Here is a 21,515-nt window from a genome sequence, read left to right as displayed (position 1 = left end):
AGTAACGCGTTTATTACATGTCAACATGTCCCTTCTTCGAGTGTGTGCCTTTGCCAAATGCCTGAATCGTCGCAGTTTCTTTGAGAAGTTTGCTGTTCGCGTGTCTTTTGCGGACACCTGCCGGTTGCGTGCGTCGGCGAAACACGGCGCAGTAAGACGGATATCAGGTGAGCCGAGGCAGGACACGGTCTCACGTTGGAAACACGAGCGGCTCAGCTGCAGTGTGATGGACAAGTTTACAGAGTCTCCTCGAGGACTCTTGGGTTGAATGTCAAAGTAGTGACACGCAAATATAACCCAGTGTTTACTAAATTCTTTGAGCAAAGACCTTGGCTAGTTCCTTTAACAGTCTGGTAAATATACATTATTGGGGAGTCTTAAAGCCTTCACGTTATTAACTGTGTGTTTCGGGACATTTCACGATGGCAGTGACTGTATATGAATACAAAAAGCAAAAGCTTGAGTAACTCTAGAGAATCTGTTTGAATTTCAAACTCCTAATCAGAAAAGTTTATAGTGCCATTCAGCTCCATTGCACTGCATGGTGATAAAATGTTGGGTCTACTCAGTCATCATAGCTGTAGCCTTCTTGTTGGGACAAACAAGCAACACTGAAATCAGAAACATTTACTTTAACAAGTTAAGGTCTTTAATTTCCCATTTCAAAAAGCTTAAATGACCTCTACAGCATTCTAAATACTCCCAGGAGGAGGAGACTGGGCAGATCTTGCAGCCCAATTTGTATCAACGTGTCCCATATGGAGCGAAAGGGAATGTCTGAGACACACAAACACAAATGCATGCATAGGATATACTGTATGTATGTCAATCTTAGTGTTGTGTTACATGTCATATGACTGTTGTTGGACTTGGGCTCATGCTAGTAACCAAAATGTGTCAGACCCCAGTCCTGCGTGTTCTTTAATGAGGCAATAGGAGAATATGTCAGGCTTCAAGATATTTATTTAACAGCAGCAGAATAACCAGTTTACAGAGCTCTGGGTCCAGACTATGTTTCCCTGACCGCAACAGAGTATGTGTCAGTTCACGAAGTCTGATCTCCTGACTTTCCCTCCCCCAGTCTTCTTATAGTACAGACACCAAAAAGTCATGTGTATTGATGTATCCTTTGTTGGTTGGTGGAGGTGGTGGTTGTCTTACTTCACCCCCTAGAGTCCTCCAGACAGCCGTCTGTTCCTGTTAATGCCTCAAAGAACAACAGTATGTGACCCCACAGGTTGCAGACCCCCGACTGTGACCTTTTGGTTTTACACAGTACCTCAAAGAGAAACAGAATATGACCCCAAAGGTTGCAGACCTCCTCCCGTGACCTTTTGGTTTGGTCATTTACATACACAGCCTTTTGTCTACACCTTAAGATTAGTAGTTGATAATACGACCTATATATAAATAATATGATATGACATATATATATGTTGTATTATTGTAAACATAACCTAGCACAGAATCGCACACTGTTAATGTATATTCTTCAAGTATTTTGACAAACTGCATTTTGAGGCTTCCCTTGAATTGAATTGAACAAAAAAAAAAATTCAGTGAACTGCATTTTGGTCACTATCATAATTTTGGATGACATAACTGTGGCTGATATTGTTGGTTGCATGGGGGGCATCCAAAAGTTTTATGGTTCACTCTCAAATGCTTCTTTGTCCTTAAGCAAGATACTGATCCTCCTAGTTTTTAAATGGAGTGCAAATCCAAGCCTAGGCTGTTTGATATTTATTTTGATATCATATTATTTATGGGAAGTGGAGTCATATTCATGCAGCAGGATATTTTGCAGTATCTTTTTTAACTGATATTTTAAGAACAACCTTTTTTTTTAATCATGTTTTTCAGAGACACCTTTGCATCAAAGAAGAAATGTTTCCTTTGTAATCCCAAAGACAGAAGATGTGAAGAAACGTGTACTGGAACAATCTCAGTTGTTAGACGGTATGTTTATGTAGAAGGATTGATGTCGTTGATTGCCTATTATGTATGCTGCCTGCCCAAACTGCATCTTTTATCAGCCTCACTTTACTGTTTTGTTTTAGACAGATTCTGTCACTAATGGGTCTGTAGCCTTTCTTTAAGAGTTCCTATGTGTTCTAGATCTGTGTGCTATTAGTCTGTGAGATGATGGAGTACTCAACAGGCCTAGTCAGCTAGTGTAGGCCATGTTGTTTTCTGTATTTTATTGTATTACTCTGAAAAGGGCTTGTCAGTCATTTTGTTGATTCACATTTGATGCCTTCTCTAATCACCCTCTCAGTACTTGAGGCCAGGATCCAACAACTGCAGTCTGACATCGTTCTAGATGTCCAACATGTGAAGGTGCAGTTTGTTAAAGCTCCTTATGGAAGAGCTGGGAGGGGTCCCAGATGCACACCTCAGGAGAAAACGGACATTCCTAAATCTGGACAGATTGTGAGTAAAGGGGGCTCTAAATCTCAACCAAGCCGCTGGATAGAGAAACTAACTCAGGAGAAGAAAATCAAACTGAAGAAACAGGAGCACCTTCAGCAAAATATACAAACGAATGTCAAAGAGAAACCAGCAGCAAAATCTAAAGGTAGCAAAAGCAGCTTAATGCCCACTGGTACGACACATAAAATTATTTCGACTGCAGCTAAAAAGAGCAGAGGTCGTGTGAAATTGTCTGATGAAATTCGCGCAGCAGTTTCCTCAAAAACTGCTGATGCTGCAGGCACCGCAGCCATGCCGCATAAAGTATCCAAACAGGAACGAAAAGCCTCTAGAAATCAGGTTCGTGAAGAGGAGGGACAAGAACAGACTGGTGTTGATCCCCAGGACAGAGCCAAGGAGCTGGCTGAGGTAGAGGAGCTGGAGAGGAGACTCAATCAGCAAGTAAGCCACTGGACGTCTTCAAGTAACCCAGAGCGCCTGCAGGAGCACAGCGAAGGAAGTGCATGTGGGGACATTCAGCTCAGCATCCGATCTTACCTGGAGGCGTGTGTGTTTGCGGGGGACATCGAGCGGGCACACAGCTTCCTGCTCAGTCAGCACAGAGTGATGAGTCGACGTAAACAACTAAACACAGGAGTTTACAACATCGTGATGAGGGTGTGGGCCAAGAAGGTGAGTTCAACTACAAAATGTTGCCATTTCCAGCATGTAGACTTGGTAGCTTCGAGGTGGTTGATGTTTTTGGTTGTGACAAGGATTTTGTAACATGCAGACAGCGGAACGGGAGGAGTATGTGATCTAATGTATTCAACCAATGGCAGGCTTATACCATCTATATCCGGTGTGTCAGATTACTAGGAGCCTAATAACCAAAGCACATTAATTGAATTTAGTTGTAACAAATGTTATTGTTTAGTTCTGTGGTTTTCTTACTGTGATGTGTCAAAATGTTTTCCCTGAAGGAAGCCTTCAGTCACAAATAAATGTTCTTGACCCTCCCATGTCTCTCTGTTTGTAGGGTACACTTAGTCAGATCGGCCGCATGTTTATTCTGCTAGAAGAAGCTAGTCTGAAACCAAATCTGGGATCCTACTTTGCTGCTCTGGAGTGTATGGGCCGCAATCCAAACTGCTCCCCAAGAGTCGTCTCGAGGTATGTGTGCAAACACCTCATGAAGACCTGTGTGTGTAATTACTTGAATTTGACATATCAACAATTTTTTTTTCAGTATAGCTTATATACTGATATATTTAACTAGCGGCATATGTGACTATGGGACAAGCAGTAGTTCAGAGACGTACCAGCAGAGGTCATGCTTTGCTCATTCTTTTTTTTTTTTTTTTTTTTTTTTTTGCACATTGTTTCTGGCAGATACTATTTACTTAGAATTGTAGTCACAGCTGACACTCTTTATCTCATTAATGGTGTGAGGGAAGCAGTGTCTCTTAAGGTTTCAGGTGATGTGTCCTCTGAAAGTGGCTTATCAGCCTATTTAAACAGCATCAACAGCGTTTTGTCACTTTGCTGCAGCACACTGCAGAGATTTAAGCACTGCCTGTGTCAATGATAACTTATGAAAGCACTGGACTTGACATTTTTGCCAGTTCCCAGCAGCATGTCGTTCAGATTTAGAAGGAGTTGGCTTCAGTGACTCGAGCTGCACATCGTGTATTCACTACATAGTGATACTTCTATCCACTCTTGGATACCATATGTTTAGAATTGTTTGCCGCACAACGTTTGGACGCATTTTAGGTTTTACAAATCCCTTTAACATCTGACTGTAGCAATGCAGTGTTGGTCCTGTGTTGCTTTCACCACTCTTCGCATGTGGGGATTACCCAGCAGCAAGACCTCAAAAGACCATGATGAGACTTTTTAGATGTGCAATCAAGGTCTGTTTTGTTTATCAAAATGTCCTCTTTGGATTTTTCGCTGTGTTTCTTGAATTTAAGTTTTTGAAATTGTTTTCTGCTCATTTTGTAATCACTTATTGTTTCTTTGTCCTTGTGCATCGTCCTGTGTTCGCGAATGATTAGAGTTCCACTTTGCTATAACATTAACACCTCACTGGATTTGTTGTGAAAACCAGGCTGTCCTTCGTGTCACACAGGAACAAAGGAATACTTTATTTTGAATGAGAAACAACATTAGTGTTCAGTGCCTCTCCTGCATGAACCTGACAACCACCGGGATTCCCGGCACTTTATTCCTCTTCCTCACCCTCATCAATTATCTGCTTTCTTTAGCAACCCTGCATGATGAGATTGCTTCCTAAAATTTATGCTAATTGTGAAAAATCCTTGTATTAATTAGTGTTGCTTTCTCAAGGCCACTTAAAATGGTTTTGGTTGTGTCAGCATGCTGACAGTGTTAATGAGGTGCGCTTAGACTAATTACATTGTTACAAAGCAGCAGAACTAACCTGGCATGCATTGTGGGCTATTTAATTTCTCTTTAAGCTTTGCAACTGGTTTCATCAAGGGCAACCTTGACAGCCTGTAGCCCAGCTCTGTCTCAGCAGTAACTGGGTCATCCTGACAAATCACTGTTGAGTATTATTAATTGACTTGCTTAATTTATTGCACGACATCTAGCACACATCAACCTACTGGGCACAACTCACAGCTTCAGGAGCAGGCGACATGAGTCGCAGCGTGTGCTCCTGTTTGATGGCAACCAATTCAGAATGCAATCACCTGGCCCGCTGCCCAGGCAGTGACAGGGCTCATATTCAATTTTTTTCTGATGAGCCTAACATTAGACTGGAGTTATTGTTGCAGAAAACCTACAGCGCACAGCGGTGGTTTTGTTACATTTACTTTAATACATGTTGATACATAGACCCTGCTGAACATTTGCTTTCATAAGATGCATGCCTTCTGCACAATAAGCTAACCTGTTTAGAATGCTGTCCTAGTCATAAGTATTAGAGATGACAGACGAGAAATGCAGCGTTTCTTTAAATAACAATTTTAAGTATTCAAGTTGTGTGTATCCTGTCTGGCCATGTCTCACAATCCCTTTGTTTGCTAGTCAACTGTTTAGTGTTGCATTTAGACAGTCAGCCCTATTCAAATCCACAAACATCACTCAACTACACTGTGCAGCATTTAAACTGGTAGTTGTGCTCAGGTGGTCATCGGTCACTTATATGAACTGGACAGATTACAAAAGACTATTCATAACTTCCTCTGTACAAGTTTATAAGTAAATACAATGTTACAAATACATAGACGATAAATAGATCCAAGTGGATTTATTTCTACAGAAATGTCAAAGATTGACATCTACTGTACTGTATTGTAAGTCCACTGTAGGAGATTCTGAGATGCACTTCTTGAGTCACAAAACACAACTAAAACACAACTAAACTAAAACAAAACACTTGCGAATTAACATTGGTTGATGATGAATAGCCAAAGTTATTGTAATGATGGTAGTGAGCATTTAACCTCACTGTGGTAAACAAAAACAATATCATGTTATTTTTGTTATCATCATTATTTCATTTGATACAGTTGTTTTCACTTCACATGTTTTATGAAATTTGATCCCCAAATTAAGAGTTAAGCCTTTAGCATTGAACTGGGAAAAGTGAGACACAAACAAATGACAGCGACACAAAAATGTATGCTAATGCAAATGATGTCCCATCATGGAGCTGCATGTCTCTGCTCTGCGCTTGTCATCTCCACCAACAGTTCTTCTCTTCTATCTCTATGCTGTCCTTTTCTCTCTGTGCTCTCCTCTCACCCCAACCGGTTGAGGCAGATGGCTCCGCCCACCCGTGAGCCTGGTTCTGTCGGAGATTTCTTCCTGTTAAGAGGGAGTTTTTCCTTCCCTCTGTTGGAGGTTTTTCTCCCTTAAAGAGGAATTTTTTTCCCCTCCTAGCTTATGTGGGAATTGTTGAATTGTTGGGTTTCTCTGTAATATTGTAAAGTCTTGCTGTAAGGACTTTAATATGTTAAGTGCCATGAAATAACCTATGTTGTGATTTGACGTTATATAAATAAAATTGAACTGAATTAAATTGAATTAAAGAAATTGGCATGTGCTGCAACTCTAGTTCTGCACCATCAGCCACTTTTCAATCTTGGTGCTGCTGCAGATCAATGGGAGTGAAAGACATGATCAAATACACACAGAACTTCGGGCACGCAGGAGTTTTCCTTGCTGGTACACATCCATGGTGCTGATTGGCTGAAAAGGAGTTTTGTTATTCTGCACTCGATTGCTATGCCTCAGAGACCCGCATGTGTGAGACAAAAAATTATATTTAATATAAAGAACTGAATGTAGGAGTATACAGAGAGTTGAATTGTTGGTCAAATACAGTTTAAGAGCAAATTAATGCAATTTCATGATATTACATTCAGTTTTAAGTTTATGGAAATTTTGCCTCTAACTATTGAATTGAATTTCAATATATGCTCTTCAGATTCAGTTATTCAAATTAAATCAATTAAATTCAAACATAAATGATTCAAATTCAGTTTCTAGTGACATATTTCTGCCATATTGGCTGCCAGTTGTGCCAAACTTATCATGTAAACTCTGGCATTAGGAAACATGACTCTGTTTCTCACAGTTCGTCACCACTTGGTAAGTGTTGTCAATAACCGTCTGAATGCAAGATTAGTTTTAGGACTCGGCTTCACCTCACGACCTTCAAAGTCAGTTTAATCAAAGCTAGTTTCTAATCACACCATGTAAAACAGCCCACTCCTACAACAGGATTTTAAATTGAAATGATGAGATATTAAATATCCTTATGTCACATCTTGCTTGATTAGTTGCTGCTGTTGTTTTTTTTAGAACATCATCAGCCTAAATCATGTCGACATACACACACATACAGAAAAAAACACACACCGACTTTCCTCCTGGGCTCCGGGGACATCACCCTATGCAGTGTGGTCCAATAGTGGTACGGGTGGCAGGGCAGCGGGGTCGGCGGTTGGTCCATCGATCACTGTAAGCCGATGCTTATATGACATTGTTGCTCTGCAGTGGTGCACTCCTGCTCTGTCTCTGGCTAAAGCCGCCTCTCTTTTCTCTCACCTTCTGCATTATTATCATTGTTCTCTGTCAGTCAGTTTGTTTGTTTATCAGCCAGTGCCTGTTTTTACTCTGTTGTCACCCCTTTTATTACAACCCAACTGCTGTTCTCTCCTAATATCACTCTTGCCTCTGTAGTTTCTTCTGTACCGTCCGTGTACCAATCTGCCTCCCTCTCCCCTGTTTCTGTCTTTCTCACAAACGCACATGAACATAGGGGTATACATACACACACGCGCGCACGCACGCACGCACACACACACACACACACACACACACACACACACACACACACACACACACACACACACACACACACGCTTATCCCTTTAAGTTTTCCCTTTGTGAGTGCTGTGTCCTCCACAGCTTTGCGTTCCCTAGGGTGCAGCAGAGCAGTCACCAGGCTTATTATGCTCTATCTTTCAACCTCTCTGCCCTCTTTGTTCCTCTGGACCACACTGCCAGCACCCAGACTAATCCTGTCTTTGTTCAAGGCTCTCTCATTTACTCAGACCAAAATTGCACATTGCATCACAAGAAATTCTCAGGCATGAGTGAAAATGCTCCAAAACGTGACCTCTTTGGCTCGCTTTGGAAATATTTCCAATACATAACTTGAAGCAGTAGCAATATATGACCGAACGTTTTGTCACAGTGCCTCTCTTGTTTTGTTCAGTCATGTGAGGAACCCTGCTCACTTGTGATTAGATTAAATAGGTGCGAGCTGCTGAGTCAGGGTTTCCTCCAGATGCTATTTAGCAGGCTGTTATTTATAATTGTCTTGAGTAAAAAGTGTGCAGGGTGAAGCAGAGCTCTGCTGATGAGAAATGGGTTCCTTCACTTGTGTCTCTTTGCTTTGTCATGTAGTTCTGCTGTTAACCTCTAGGCTGCAGTGAAACCAAACTTGGTAGATGCATCATTATTATCCGATTTATTCATATAACATAATATCAGTTTTTTGGTTGGTTGACATTCAGTCAGCCAACATGCAATGTGCCAATTTCTGGAAGATAATGATATTTGTATAGTTTCTTAATTTTCGTTAATATTTTTATAATTCACAGCACCTGAGCTTTTTTTCAACGTGCTTTCCCCTAATGTTAGGCTTTGTAAAAAGACGATGATGGTGCTTTTTATGGAATCGAAAAATACATCAGTTATCATCACTGATAACACTGTGTATCCATAAATACAGGATGTTTATCACTTTAACCGACTAATTAATCCCACTAATCACAGAACACATAAATCCACCAGACTGAAAATGTTAATTCAGAGGTCTTCTAAGGTATCCTACATCAAACTGAGTTATTGAATAATCATGCCTTTACACTTCTCATATGTATTCCAGGGGCTGGTTGCACGTTGGCATCATCGTTATTGTGCAGTCCAGTCATGGAGACGGAGCTCTCTACAGGATTTCTCTAAGAGATTCTATTTAAATAAACATTTCACTGATGTCGTCAGTGGCCATCTGCCTCTGGATCAAGCTCAAACTTGGACTCTGACAGGGGGCCTAATGCAAATACTTAAATTGATATTCTGCAACTATCGATCGGGGTAGGGGGAGACATATACAATGATAACACAGACAAAAGCTGAATTAATCAGCGACCCGGCAAGTTATATGATTATCATAGTCCCATTCCCAAATCGATAAGCAGGTCAAAAGGTTATGAACTCAAATCTTCTCTAAAGTATCATCCATTATAATAACCATAATCTCCAACGTAAATTAAAATCTACCTCATGTTGTCTGATGGATGTGTGATGAATCGCCCGTAAAGGGACGCTCTAAGACGTAAAGCAAGCACAAGCAAGGCTGTGATGATATCATTGGTTAATGTCATTCCTGGCATTCTATTGGTTGGGGACATTTGGCACGTTATTTCACAAAAATCCGAGAGCGCAAGCAGAGATCTGGGAGCGGAAGTTTTGCGAGCGCACTGAAGCAGTCTGAATGCAAGCGTACAGTTTTGAAAGAGAACAGAGCAAAGCGAGTATTTGAATCCGAGGGGAGACTTTTGAGAGAGAATATTACAGTAATTGATTGTGAAAACAAAAAATCCTGTTCTCAAACTGACAGCATGCTATTGTGTTATTACATTACATTTCATTTAGCTGACACTTTTATCCAAAGCGACTTACAATAAGTGCATTCAACCATCAGGGTAAAAATCCAGAACAACAAGAGTCAGGAAAGTACAATTTTCTTCAAGAAAGCCAAACTACAAAGTGCTATAAGTAAGTGCCATTTAAGTGCGACTAAAGTGCTCAATTTTTTTTTTTTTTTTCCTATTCAAGGTATAGTCGGAAGAGGTGTGTTTTTAGTTTGCGACGGAAGATGTATAGACTTTCTGATGTCATTGGGGAGCTCATTCCACCATTTAGGAGCCAGGACAGCAAACAGCCATGATTTGGTTGAGTGTTTAGCTCGAAGTGAGGGAGCAACAAGCCGATTGGTAGAGGCGGAGCACAGTGAACGGGCTGGGATGTAAGGTTTGACCATGTCCTGAATGTAGACTGGACCCGATCTGTTCGCAGCGCGGTACGCAAGTACCAATGTTTGGAAACAGATGCAGGCAGCTACTGGTAACCAATGAAGGGAGCGGAGTAGTGTGAGTGAATTTAGGAAGGTTAAAGACCAGTCGAGCTGCAGCATTCTGGATGAGCTGCAGAGGACAAATGGTACTAACAGGTAGACCTGCCAGGAGGGAGTTACAACTGTCTAGGCGAGAGATGACCAGAACCTGCGCCGCCTTCTGAGTGAGAAGGGGACGTATTCTCTTGATGTTGTGCAGCATGTATCTACAGGAACGTGTTGGTGCAGTAATGTTGGCATTAAGGGAGAGTTGACTGTCGAGTGTCACACCGAGGTTCTTAGCAGTCAGGGTCGGGGCTAACACCGAGTTGTCAAAGGTAATAGTCAGGTCATCCTTGGAAGGAAAAGTAGTTCAGTCTTGTCATGGTTAATTTTCAGGTGGTGTGCGGACATCCAATGAGAGATGTCAGTCAGACAGGCAGAGATTCGTGCGGCTACCTGTGTTTCAGATTGGGAAAAAGAGAGGATTAGTTGGGTGTCATCAGCACAGCTGTGGTAGGAAAAGCCATGCGAGTGAATGACAGAGCAGAGGGAGTTGGTGTACAGAGAGAAGAGGAGGGGACCCAGGATGGAGCCTTGAGGGACACCAGTCGTGAGAGGACAAGGTTCAGACACAGATCCTCTCCAAGTTACCCGTAAGTGCGATCGTTGAGGTAGGATGAGAACAGGGAGAGAGCAGAGCCTGAGACACCGAGGTCCTGAAGGGAGGAAAGAAGGATCTGGTGGTTCATTGTGTCAAATGCAGCAGAAAGGTCTAGAAGGATCAGGACAGAGGAGAGAGAGGCTGCTCTAGCAGTGTGAAGCTGCTCAGAGACAGTAAGGAGGGCCGTCTCTGTTGAGTGGCCTGCCTTGAAGCCAGATTGGTGAGGTTACCAAGGTAAGAACTTGATTGGTGAGACGGGGGTGAAAGAGGAAAGCGAAGGGGATGAAGACAAAGTTGATGGAGATGTAGTTACAGAAGATGGATTAGAAAATAAGGACCGTATGTCATCTATCTTTTTTGTAAAATAGTTGACAAAGTGGCTTGGTAGAAGGGAGGAGGGAGACGGGGGGAGGGGTGAGGGTCAAGGAGGTTGGATAAGATGGAGAAGAGCTTTTTGGGGTTAGAAAATGAGGATTGAATTCTGGCTTGGAAGAAAGAGCTTTTGGCTGCTGAAATAGAGGCAGAGAAGAGATCGTCAAGGTGTTTCGATTTTCTCCATTTCCTTTCTGATGCTCGCATGGTGGCTCTCTCGGCACGCACCGAGTCAGACAACCACGGAGCTGGGGAGGACTTGCGGACCTGTCATGACGTACGAGGACAGAGATAATCAAGAGAGGAAGACGGAGTAGAAAGGAGAGTATCTGTGGCAGAGTTAGGATGCATGAGTGAGAAAGAGTCAGTTGAAGACAGGGCTGATAAAACAGAGGAGGAAGAGAGGGAGCGAATGTTGCGACGGACAGGTACAGAGTCTGTTGATGTGGGAGTGTTGTCAGTTTGAGAGAGTGGGAGAGAGTAAGAGATAAAGAAGTGGTCGGAGACATGAAGTGGAGTTACAGTGAGGTTAGATGTAGAGCAGTTTCTGGTTAAAATATTTTGTGAGTAGGAGGGGAAGGACTGAGTGAGAGCGCAAAGGAAGACAGTAAAAGTAAAAGGTCAGATGACTTCTCTGTCTGGATGTTAAAGTCACCCAGAAGGACAAGTGGAGGGCCATTTTCTGGGAAGTTTGATAGGAGGACGTCTAATTCTTCCAAGAAATCTCCCAAAGAACCTGGTGGACGGTAGAGAACAACAATGTTTAATTGTACCGGATGAGTAACTGTCACAGCATGAAATTCATGCTGGCAGTGATTCGTGCTGGCAGTGATGTACCCCCAAATCAGGTCCTGTAATTACTTTCTGCTACAGAGTTGGAAAAATGTTTTGTTCGCGTAATCTGTTATTAGACCATGTAAGTGTACCGTATATACACACTGTGTCCGCATTTTATTTGGTACACCAAGCCAAAACCAATGCAGTCTCATATAATAGTTCTGCAATAAATCACGTCTTCATGAAAGTTTTCAAGTTCAGTTTTTGTTAAAACTTTTTTCAGTTTGGCTCAACAGCAACACAGACTAGAATCAGAAAAGTCCATACAGTTATTTCAAGACTTATCTAAGACGAGTTCAACCCAAACTGTACATGATGTCCTTCAAGTAGACATGATGTATTAGTTCTGATAAACATACCAAGGTCCCCACAAACATAACAAGGCTGAAACCTTTTTAAGGGCCAATGAAAAGCCGATACACTGACTGTATGTGTCTGTACATTTCAGGTGCCTGAACCAGATGGAGGAAGACGGCCTGTCTGTGGACGATCTGTTCAGCCAGTGTGTGTTTCGTCAAGATGAGCGGGACATGCTGCTGACAGCCATTCGCATCGTAAAGCCCGACTTCGAGCCCAGCCTCAACCTGCAAACAAGACAACGTTCTTCATCGCTCGTTCACAACTTCTACACACAGGTAAATCATACGTTGCATACTCTGGTCATGATATGATATTATTACTATTTTAAACATTTTATGATATGACGAGTATAATGATAACATATGTAGCCATCACAGACTGTATATAGAAGTGGACGTAGCTTACGGTTCTGAAAAATGAGTCTGTGGCAGAAGTGCCATAAAGTGCAATACCACCAAGTGCCACACCGGGGCCTCAGGCTCCATTGACTCCCATTCAACTTCTTTTATGGAATACAAAGTCAATACATTTTTTAAACGCGTTATTGTGGTGTCGTTAACTCATGCCACCCCTTCTTATTTGTTTTCTGGCTGTTCATCTAAAAATATTCCCCTCATTTATTCGAAAATTAGGCCTCAAAAAGCTGTGTTTCTGGGGGTGTGTCTGTTTGATTGACAGGCCTGTGGTGCAGTCAGGTTTCTGTGATAGGTGGGCAGGGCGTAGTGTCTTCAGGTTCCCAATCAGATTGAGTTAGATTTACTGCGGGCTCGTCCAAGTATGGTCACTTCTGGCTCTAAAAGTGCAAAATGGCGATGACCAAAATCCAAAGTTGAGGCTTCAAAATGGCAGTTCACAAAACAATGGATGATGTCACTGTTGGTTGCTGCCTGGTCTGAATCCATGTTTTTGAGACTGTCAGAGTCCAACTGCAGTTCCAAAGTGGTCAGCAGTGGCATTGGATGCTTATTTATCTCATAATCTAGCATTTAAAAGACACAACATGGACATGTTAACATGGTTACAAACTTGATTTACAAACAGTACAAGGGCTCTTTAAGTTAGTGTATGTAGACACTGCTGCATGTGACTTTACACAGGAATTATTTTTAAGGCTGTCTGTTGAGTATATTTTGCCAGTCAAAGCGCCAGAGAGCTGCGAAATCTGTCAGAGGGCTCCAGCGTGACTATGAGAGTTTTGATTGTCACCCCTTCACAGCCAGACAGGCACTGGCCTATTTATAGTGAGCCAGCTCTGCTTTCTAATGGCTCCTCTGCTTTAGTTGCCTCTCCTCCTCTCACCTCTCCCCACTTTTCCCACTTCCCTTCTCCTCATTATTCTCACATGATTCATTAACAGCTTTTTCTGCACAATTGTAGTATTTTTAGCTTCAGTACATACACCATGTTCATTTTAGTCTTCAGCTGACTGACATATTTCTGGTCCTCTCCATCTTATTGTTGGCCTGGGTGCGTGTGTGACATGGAAGAAAGCAGCAGGTCATATATTTTTACTGTGACACTTAATGATATGTGAAACAGGTCAAATGTGACTGCTTCCTTACTGCAGGCTCTGATTATATTTGTAACGGTAGTCAGTTGATTATTTGACTGTGACTTTGACTTTTTGGCAGGTCGCAGTGGCTTAAAGACTGTTCAAATAACTGGTCCACTAGATAACAGCAGCAGACTGGAGTCTCTCTGGAGGGTTTTGAATCCGTGTTAGCAAAAGAACCGCAATCTAATTAGAATATTGTTTGTTGGTGTGAGATGGAATTTTGATGAAGCAGTAGATTGTAGAAAATGCAATTTGATCTAGTTTCAGCTTGTCATCAGAGATTGTCTGCTACTCTCATTCAATTATTTTTTTCATCTGAAAACTGACCTATATTTGTGCTCTTTTCTGTCAATATAGTTTCAATATTGCTCACCTTGCCGTAAGGTGCACTGTATGTTCTCTGGACTGCAGGGTTTGCTGAAACAACTGAATTTTTTTCACTTCTCAAAGTATTGTCTTAAAAATCACACAGATGTACTTTTAACAATGTGCAGCAGAACACTTTGCTTTCCTTTGTACCGACGCCAAGTTTGTACTTTTCAAAACTATCGTGACAGCACATTTTTCCCTTGCTATCTATTGATTTCACTGCTATCCATTGATAATAACTTGTTAGCACATTCGTTGTGATGTTACCTGAGGCTTTGCTATGACTCTCTGAAGCCCGATTCACAATCTTGTGTATCCTGTCTGCTGTCTAGGACATAATAAAGGTTCTTAGTGCTGTAATTCATTTATTCAGGCCAACACCCTTTCTGTACTGACAATATCCTATGGTCCTATTGCCTCGGCAAGTTCACTATCTCTTAAAACAATAATTTACTTTTTTAAAGCACATTTGATTTCTTTCACCAAGGAATTTGCCAGAATCTGTCAAGTACTTCATCCCTCGGTCAGTGTAAGCCCCTTTGGTCAGCTGTGATGTAATAGTCAGCACATTCAGGGTAAATTGTTAAGGGTACATTTGCTAAGCCTACGAACATACGTGCAGTGATTCAGTTCCTGTCATTTCTGATCTATATATATATATATAATTATTTTGGCTTCATGCAACAGATTACTATGTCTTTGGGTTTGATACGATACTGAGGTACAATTCAGCAAGCACGCAGCTGTGAATGTACTGTAGCCATAACCAACAATCATCTGACTCCAGACTTTGCTATCCAAGCTCTAGGTTTTCGACCATGTTATATAATGTTCAGTTAAACCTTGAAAATATGAATGTAGATTATTAAGTGTTTATAAGTTGTCTGACAATGCAATTTGATGAAGTGTCCACCATGTGTGTCTACATTGTGAGTAGAGTAATGAACTCTAATGAACTTTTGTTCTTGTTTGTTTTGTTTGAGTAATGTTGAGCCAAAGCTTGTGACATGGAAACTAAGACTAACACGCTCCTGGCAGAGAGGCTGAGATGGCTTTACGAGTTAGCCTTTACTCACCTGCCTGAAAAGACTCTCCCTACATCTTGCCCTAAAATGATCCTCACAGGAAATGCGTTTTTGCAGGTTGTGTACCAACATTTATTTGGTGTAGACTCACCTAAAATTCAGTTTAGGGATTACAATACAGTTTACTATTGAGTGGTTGAGCTCAGGGCACTATAACACATTAATAACATATTTTCTCTATGTCTGTGTGATGTTTGACTTTGTTTTAGAGGGCAGACCACAACTACCCCAAACTGGACTTCACTCGGGAGGAGCTCCAGGAGCGTGTTAAGCTTCAGCTCAGCATGGAGCAGGCCTGCACTGTCACCATCGACTCTGTGGAGACAACCAAGCCCATCACTGCAAACATGGCCAAAATGGTAAATAGCCACACCTGTTGCCTCTCTTCATCTTCAGCTCATCCTCATTACTCACTGATCTGAATCAGAGTCTGCTTGATTTGTTAGGTATGTTTACACATATAAGGAATTCGACTTCGGTTGTATCTCGCTCTTAATGTACATACACAGAAACGGACACAAATAGACATGTACACAACTAAAACACATATACAGTTAAAGGACATCTCTGTGATATGTTTTAAGATTCATGAAATGGAGAAGATTCAGTTGTCTGTAATAAAGTTTTTTTTTTTTTTTCTTTTGTCTTAAAATCTATACCGGTATTTGTTGGCACAGTGGTTAAGATAAAATGTTACGCTCTATCTACAATAGTGTTGTAAGTTGAGTGCCGTGTTTTTAGGAAAAACATATTTCTAACAAACCCTGTTGTTCGCTAACCTGCACACCAGATGGTTTGTTACACAATATCATCTGCGAAGTCATGTTTGGAAACTGTTTGGAAAAGAGCAGGCACTCAAAAAATACCAGGCGGGTGATTAGATGAAGCATCTGTCTCTTGCTGCTATCACAATTTAACTTCAACCATTAGATCATGCTTAGTTTTTAACGAACAGTCACATCTCACTGTTGTTAAACCTAAACGACACCCGTAGCGGCATATAGAACACTTATTGAGAAACAAACACAGAACTTGACGCCTGACCAGATGGATTGCCTGATCTCGTAATCTCACACGATCTTGCAAATCCAGCTGCTTCACAAATGTTGTTGTTTTAAATAAAAAAGGTTGTTTCATTTGACCTGGAAGGACGCCAGCTGTTTTCTGTTTTGTGCTGTAGGTTTGTCTCTTTTAAACTATTAGAAAGCCTGTCGATTTCACAACACATTGTGCTGGCACTAACTGTAATACTGGCATTATCATCTTGACAGTAATCTGCTTTATTTTAAATAATTATAATATTTACTAAAAGTTTCTTTTTTCTCTCTGATAAACTTTGAAATGATATCATGCATCTAGGCCTGACAGGTTAGAGGAAGAACCATCGTATTCCTGTGGTGTGCCTTCTTTCCAACTTTGGCATTTACAGTCCAGCCTGGCTCGTCTGCCTCTGCAGATGGGCTATGTGGGAAGCGAGCAGGCTGAGAGTCCCTGGTGGTCAGGAAGCATTTACAGAGAGCCAGGGCAGAATAATAATGTATTGTAATGGAGGCCTCTGGGGAAAATGCAGAGTCACCTCTCCATCCGAAATCCAGACCGTGTCTCTGTTTTATTCAGACTGAGTAAGGCTGATAAGAGAACATCAACACACACAGACACACACATTTTCACTTAAGTGCATCAAAAGTGCACGTAATGCCAAAATAACTGATTTATTCCCGCACATGAAAGCACGTTAGATTAGAAAAAGCACCAAAATATTGGGTACAGAACACAATTGGTTGAGATGGCTGCTCAACTTCAAATGAAAAGCAAAGCTAATATGGTTGGAAGATACTAAAGGTCTTTTTACCTTCTGGCAGTTTTGAAACTCCAGCTCTGTAGATTTTGCTACATGAAGATAGCATAGCATTGGTCCATAGACCAAAAGGATGGCATTTGTGCTTGTGCAATATGTAAAAAAAAAAAAAAAATGTGAATGGAAAAAAAAAAAAATCCCAGGAGTTTCCTGATTGCTAGAAAGGAGGAAATGGCCACAAATAAAAGAAAACTGCCCATTTTTAGCCACATCACATGGTGGATAATTATAATCTCTTCAATTAAAGCAATGCTGACAAACATAAAATGGATCATTTTGTAGTAAAAAGAGTTGTAGCTGCAGTAGATGAGAAGATTCATGCCAGTGTCATATAATGGTAAATATGAAGTTAGCAGATGCTTAGCTTAGCATAACGACTGACTGCATGAGAAAACGGCTTGCTTGGTCCATGTAACACAATTTGTTTATCGATATTTATTTTTCTATTGATTTGATGAATTAAATATGCCATGTAAATTGGCATGGATCAGATGTGCTGGTAGGCTGTTTCTCCATGTTTCCAGTCTTCATAACACCTGCTACTTATCCAGCTCATCTAACTCTCCACAAGACTGCAAATATATGTGTACTATTTCCCAGACTGCTTATCTCTTCCCTCTAACCTCAAGCCACTTTAATATCAATTATGATAATACATTGATAGTTTTTTTTGTTTTTTTTTTTTGCATTCCAACAATGATTTGTTCTGGGCCAGACTCAGAGAAAAGCAGAATAGGCTTTTCCTTCTGGTTTTAGTCTTCGATCAGTAAGTCTGTGTTTTCTCGGAGGGACCGTCGGTTTTCTCCCTGTCATCTGGTGGTATCTGGGCCAAACAAGCTTAACTATCAAGTGGAATTCATGGTCATGCTGCACAGTGACTCGTGTCTGGAGAGTGGTGACCCCATCTACTGCCTTACAGTTTTGATTGTTTTATTTGGATCATGCAGTATGTGATAGAGGCTGTAGGATTGTTCATTTCACAAGGGGCAGACAAAAAGTTCAGAGACTTCTTTCATTGTGTGCAAACAGGGTGCAGCACCGTGACGTGCACGGAGCAGTGGGAAGATCTCACCTTTGTGAGGAAGTATTCCAAATGACTTTAGTTGGTCAAAAACAGCAGCTGAGTTGGAAACGTTTTTGTGACCACTGGTGTGTGTGTGTGTGTGTGTGTGTGTGTGTGTGTGTGTGTGTGTGTGTGTGTGTGTGTGTGTGTGTGTGTGTGTGTGTGTGTGTGTGTGTGTGTGTGTGCGTGCGTGCGTGCATTCACTCCATTTGTGCACAACAGTCTCTGAACGTTTTGATTGCCCCTCGTATTTCATTCTTTATGTTTTTTCTGCTCGTCAGATGGATGATTTCCAGTTGTATTGTCCTTTCAGCGCGAGCTTCTGGCCGAGCAGCGGACACAGTGGCAGAAGATCCTCCTCCAGGCCCTGAGGGAGAGCAAGATGATCCTGGCTAACACCAACACCAAGGACTACAGGCTTAACCTTTATCCCTATCTGTGCGTGCTGGAGGATAGGGAGTATGTTGACATTATGATACAGGTAATACAAGCCACCTAACCCAGCTTACCGGTCAATGAATTGTCAGAAGTCCAGGATAAAACAAAGACTTGTCTGTGTTTGGATTTAAAAAAAAACATTTGATGAACAACAACTTAATTTTACTGAAGTCTGACCTAAAATGTGAGGAGGCATGTTACTGTTGTCTGTCCTTTGTTTCCTTGACATTGCTTTTGTGTAATTTGAGACAACCAGTCTCGGAAACCACAAAGCACAAGTCAAATGGCTGACAGTGACAACAGCTGGAAGTCCATCAGGTTTTGGCAGCAAAGCAGAGCATGCTTTGATAAGATACCTTTGCTTCCAACATAGACAAATATCAGCTTGATGTTAATTCTGAAAAGACTGTGATTGTCCCTCTGACAGAGGGATTGTTTTCATGAGACTAAACCAGTCTTTACAAAAGCCTCTAACACTCAGTTGCTGCTTTTTGTGACTGAATTGTCACGCATGTTTTTATGCATTCAACCTTTTGATCTGTGCTGTATTCATGTCCAGAGTATTGCCAACTTGCCACCGAGTGGAGAGTCGCTGAAGATTTTAGCCAGAGATCTGGGCAACAGGGTGTACACCAAGTACTCTGTGCGACAGAAGGAAAAGAATCAGATGGTGGAAAAGCTGGGCAGCATTTATGATGCTTACACAGACCTGATAGCCAAAGATACCAAGGTAAAAAAAAATGACATCCTACTAGTTGGCTATAGATTTCCTGTGTATACTGTCCTGCAAAGGTACAAGCTGAAGGATGTTGCAGTTCATTGCTTCTGCTCTACTTAAACGTGAAAGCACAACACATACTGTCGTTCTCGATTCTTATATCTTCTGTTTTGTCTGTCTTTAATTGCAAAGGGCGGCTTTTGTTTTGTGTCATATTGTGCTACCTTGAAACAATACTAAATGATTCCATTGTTTTACTCTGAAGTTTAAAATGTTGTACTGTTATAACATCAGTGTTCTGTATCTACAGTAATTGAACACTTGAATTTGTTTGAGACCTTGTTCTTCAGCTCATTGACATGCTGTTGGGTCCTTTTTTTTTTAGTGAAATGAAGGGCTGTGTTTCCTCAACGGGATCTTACAGCCAGTATCACTGACTCTTGTGTTTTGATGTTTCTGGTACACTGGGGGGAAGACGCTAATGTCACCATGGCTATAATGAGCAACAGCTCATTATACTCCAGCAGTTAGTTAGACTAGAGGTTAGTTAAGGTGTTTGTTTTATGTAAGGTATTTTATATGCAGCCTTTGTAGTTAAAAATATGCCAATTATAATGTTTCCATCATTGTAATGACAGCTAGTGTTAGTCAGAGCTCTCGCTTCACACATTTACATTTCCACGCATCAATTATTCGAGCTAAACATCCTAAATGTTTGACAAAACTATTTGTCACTTCAGTTCAATCATATTTACATATCCCTGTATTTAATTTATAAATAATAAACAACAATGGCTTGATGCTGCTGTGTTGGTGACAGTTAATTCAGATGAGATCGATAAGATGACTTACTCCTGAACTAAGTAAAGATCTTGTGGTCTCAGATGTTGACCAGCCTCCCAAATACTGTAACTTGTAGTGACAAGTGATGACTCATATTGTCTTTGTGTTTTCAAGATTTTAACTTACTCATACTCCATTCTTACGCAATGAAACAAACCTTCTTCTCCCTGTAGGTGTATGATGTCCTTCCCAGGGAGCAGTGGTGTAAGCTGGAGACGGAGCAGAGTTCAGGGCCCACACTGCAGGGTGGTGAGACAAGCTGGCCATTCATCGTCACTCTGGAGCTGGGCACTTTCATGGTGGACATGATGGTTAAGAACCTCAAAATTAACAGCGACACCCTGAACCCAGCCTTTGACAGGAAGTTCATCCCCATCCTCTACCACATGTACACCTTTCGCAGCACCCACCAGGTACAGTGGATGAGCGAATCTTTCCAAGTGCTCGACTGGGTCTGTTCCACAGGGATAGTACAGAAACACATGGTTGAATAACCAGTTGGTTGTGATTTTTGCTAAAGCTGTCTCACCAAGAAGCCAGTGGAGATTCTTGCACATAAGCTGCTCCTGTAGGTTCTCTGATAAAACCCTGCAGAAGCAGATCTGAGAGAATTGTAATACCTTTGATAACCTGGTAACAGGATTTATGAGTATTAAGTGACCCTGACTGAAAAAAATCCTTTCAACTCAGATTCATGTGGAAAAAATAGTCAAGGATTAGCGTTGAAGAGATCTCCTAAAAACTAACATTGAAAAGTATTCATAAGGATTAAAAAAAAAGAACAAACTTTCTCATTATGAAGACCCTTCAAATCATACTCAGTTTGATTTCTTTTTTTTTTTTATGTGCAATTAGTTTTATTAAATGGGCAAAGTTTAAGCAGTTGTACAGCTGACATTTTCATTAATAAGGAAGAAAAACCATTGAGGAGCAGATACAGAGAAAATACCTTGAAACACTTGACCTTCACTTTGGTCAAGAAGCCTGTGCTAAAGCCTGTTACCTTGAACACTTGAGCACCCTCCTATCCAGTGTGAAGCTCCAAAGAGCGTGATTTAGAAAACCATTTCCCCCCAGTGTGAATTGGCAGAGGGAACAGTTGAGTAAGATGAATGGGTTCCAGGCTAATCCCTTTTTTAGTGTCCCCTTAATTGGCTCGCTGATTCACTGCCACGGGACCCTGCAGGAGGCTGCGGCAGCTGTGTCAGAAGAAAAAGGCAGACTGTCAAAGAGGATTGAGAAATGTTTGTACTTGGGTCTCTTTGACAGCAGAATTTC

General features: G+C 41.3%; 1 protein-coding gene across 1 annotated transcript in view; it reads left to right on the top strand.

The window, feature by feature from the left end:
* polrmt (polymerase (RNA) mitochondrial (DNA directed)) overlaps nucleotides 1-21,515 on the top strand; it is a 47,911-nt gene continuing 26,396 nt past the window's right edge. The window contains exons 1-9 of the mRNA XM_069694891.1: nucleotides 1-167; nucleotides 1,864-1,959; nucleotides 2,279-3,105; nucleotides 3,452-3,585; nucleotides 12,397-12,583; nucleotides 15,527-15,676; nucleotides 18,552-18,719; nucleotides 19,236-19,406; nucleotides 20,411-20,650. Coding sequence (XP_069550992.1) covers nucleotides 26-167; nucleotides 1,864-1,959; nucleotides 2,279-3,105; nucleotides 3,452-3,585; nucleotides 12,397-12,583; nucleotides 15,527-15,676; nucleotides 18,552-18,719; nucleotides 19,236-19,406; nucleotides 20,411-20,650 — 2,115 coding nt within the window. The 5' untranslated portion in view covers nucleotides 1-25. The remainder of the gene's footprint in view (nucleotides 168-1,863; nucleotides 1,960-2,278; nucleotides 3,106-3,451; nucleotides 3,586-12,396; nucleotides 12,584-15,526; nucleotides 15,677-18,551; nucleotides 18,720-19,235; nucleotides 19,407-20,410; nucleotides 20,651-21,515) is intronic.

The sequence above is a fragment of the Brachyistius frenatus genome, unplaced genomic scaffold (genome assembly GCF_029030835.1).
Source record: "Brachyistius frenatus isolate BFR_SWC_R1_liver_20210118 unplaced genomic scaffold, ASM2903083v1 Contig_18, whole genome shotgun sequence".
Lineage (NCBI taxonomy): Eukaryota > Metazoa > Chordata > Actinopteri > Embiotocidae > Brachyistius > Brachyistius frenatus.
This window is presented reverse-complemented; position numbering and strand designations above follow the sequence as displayed.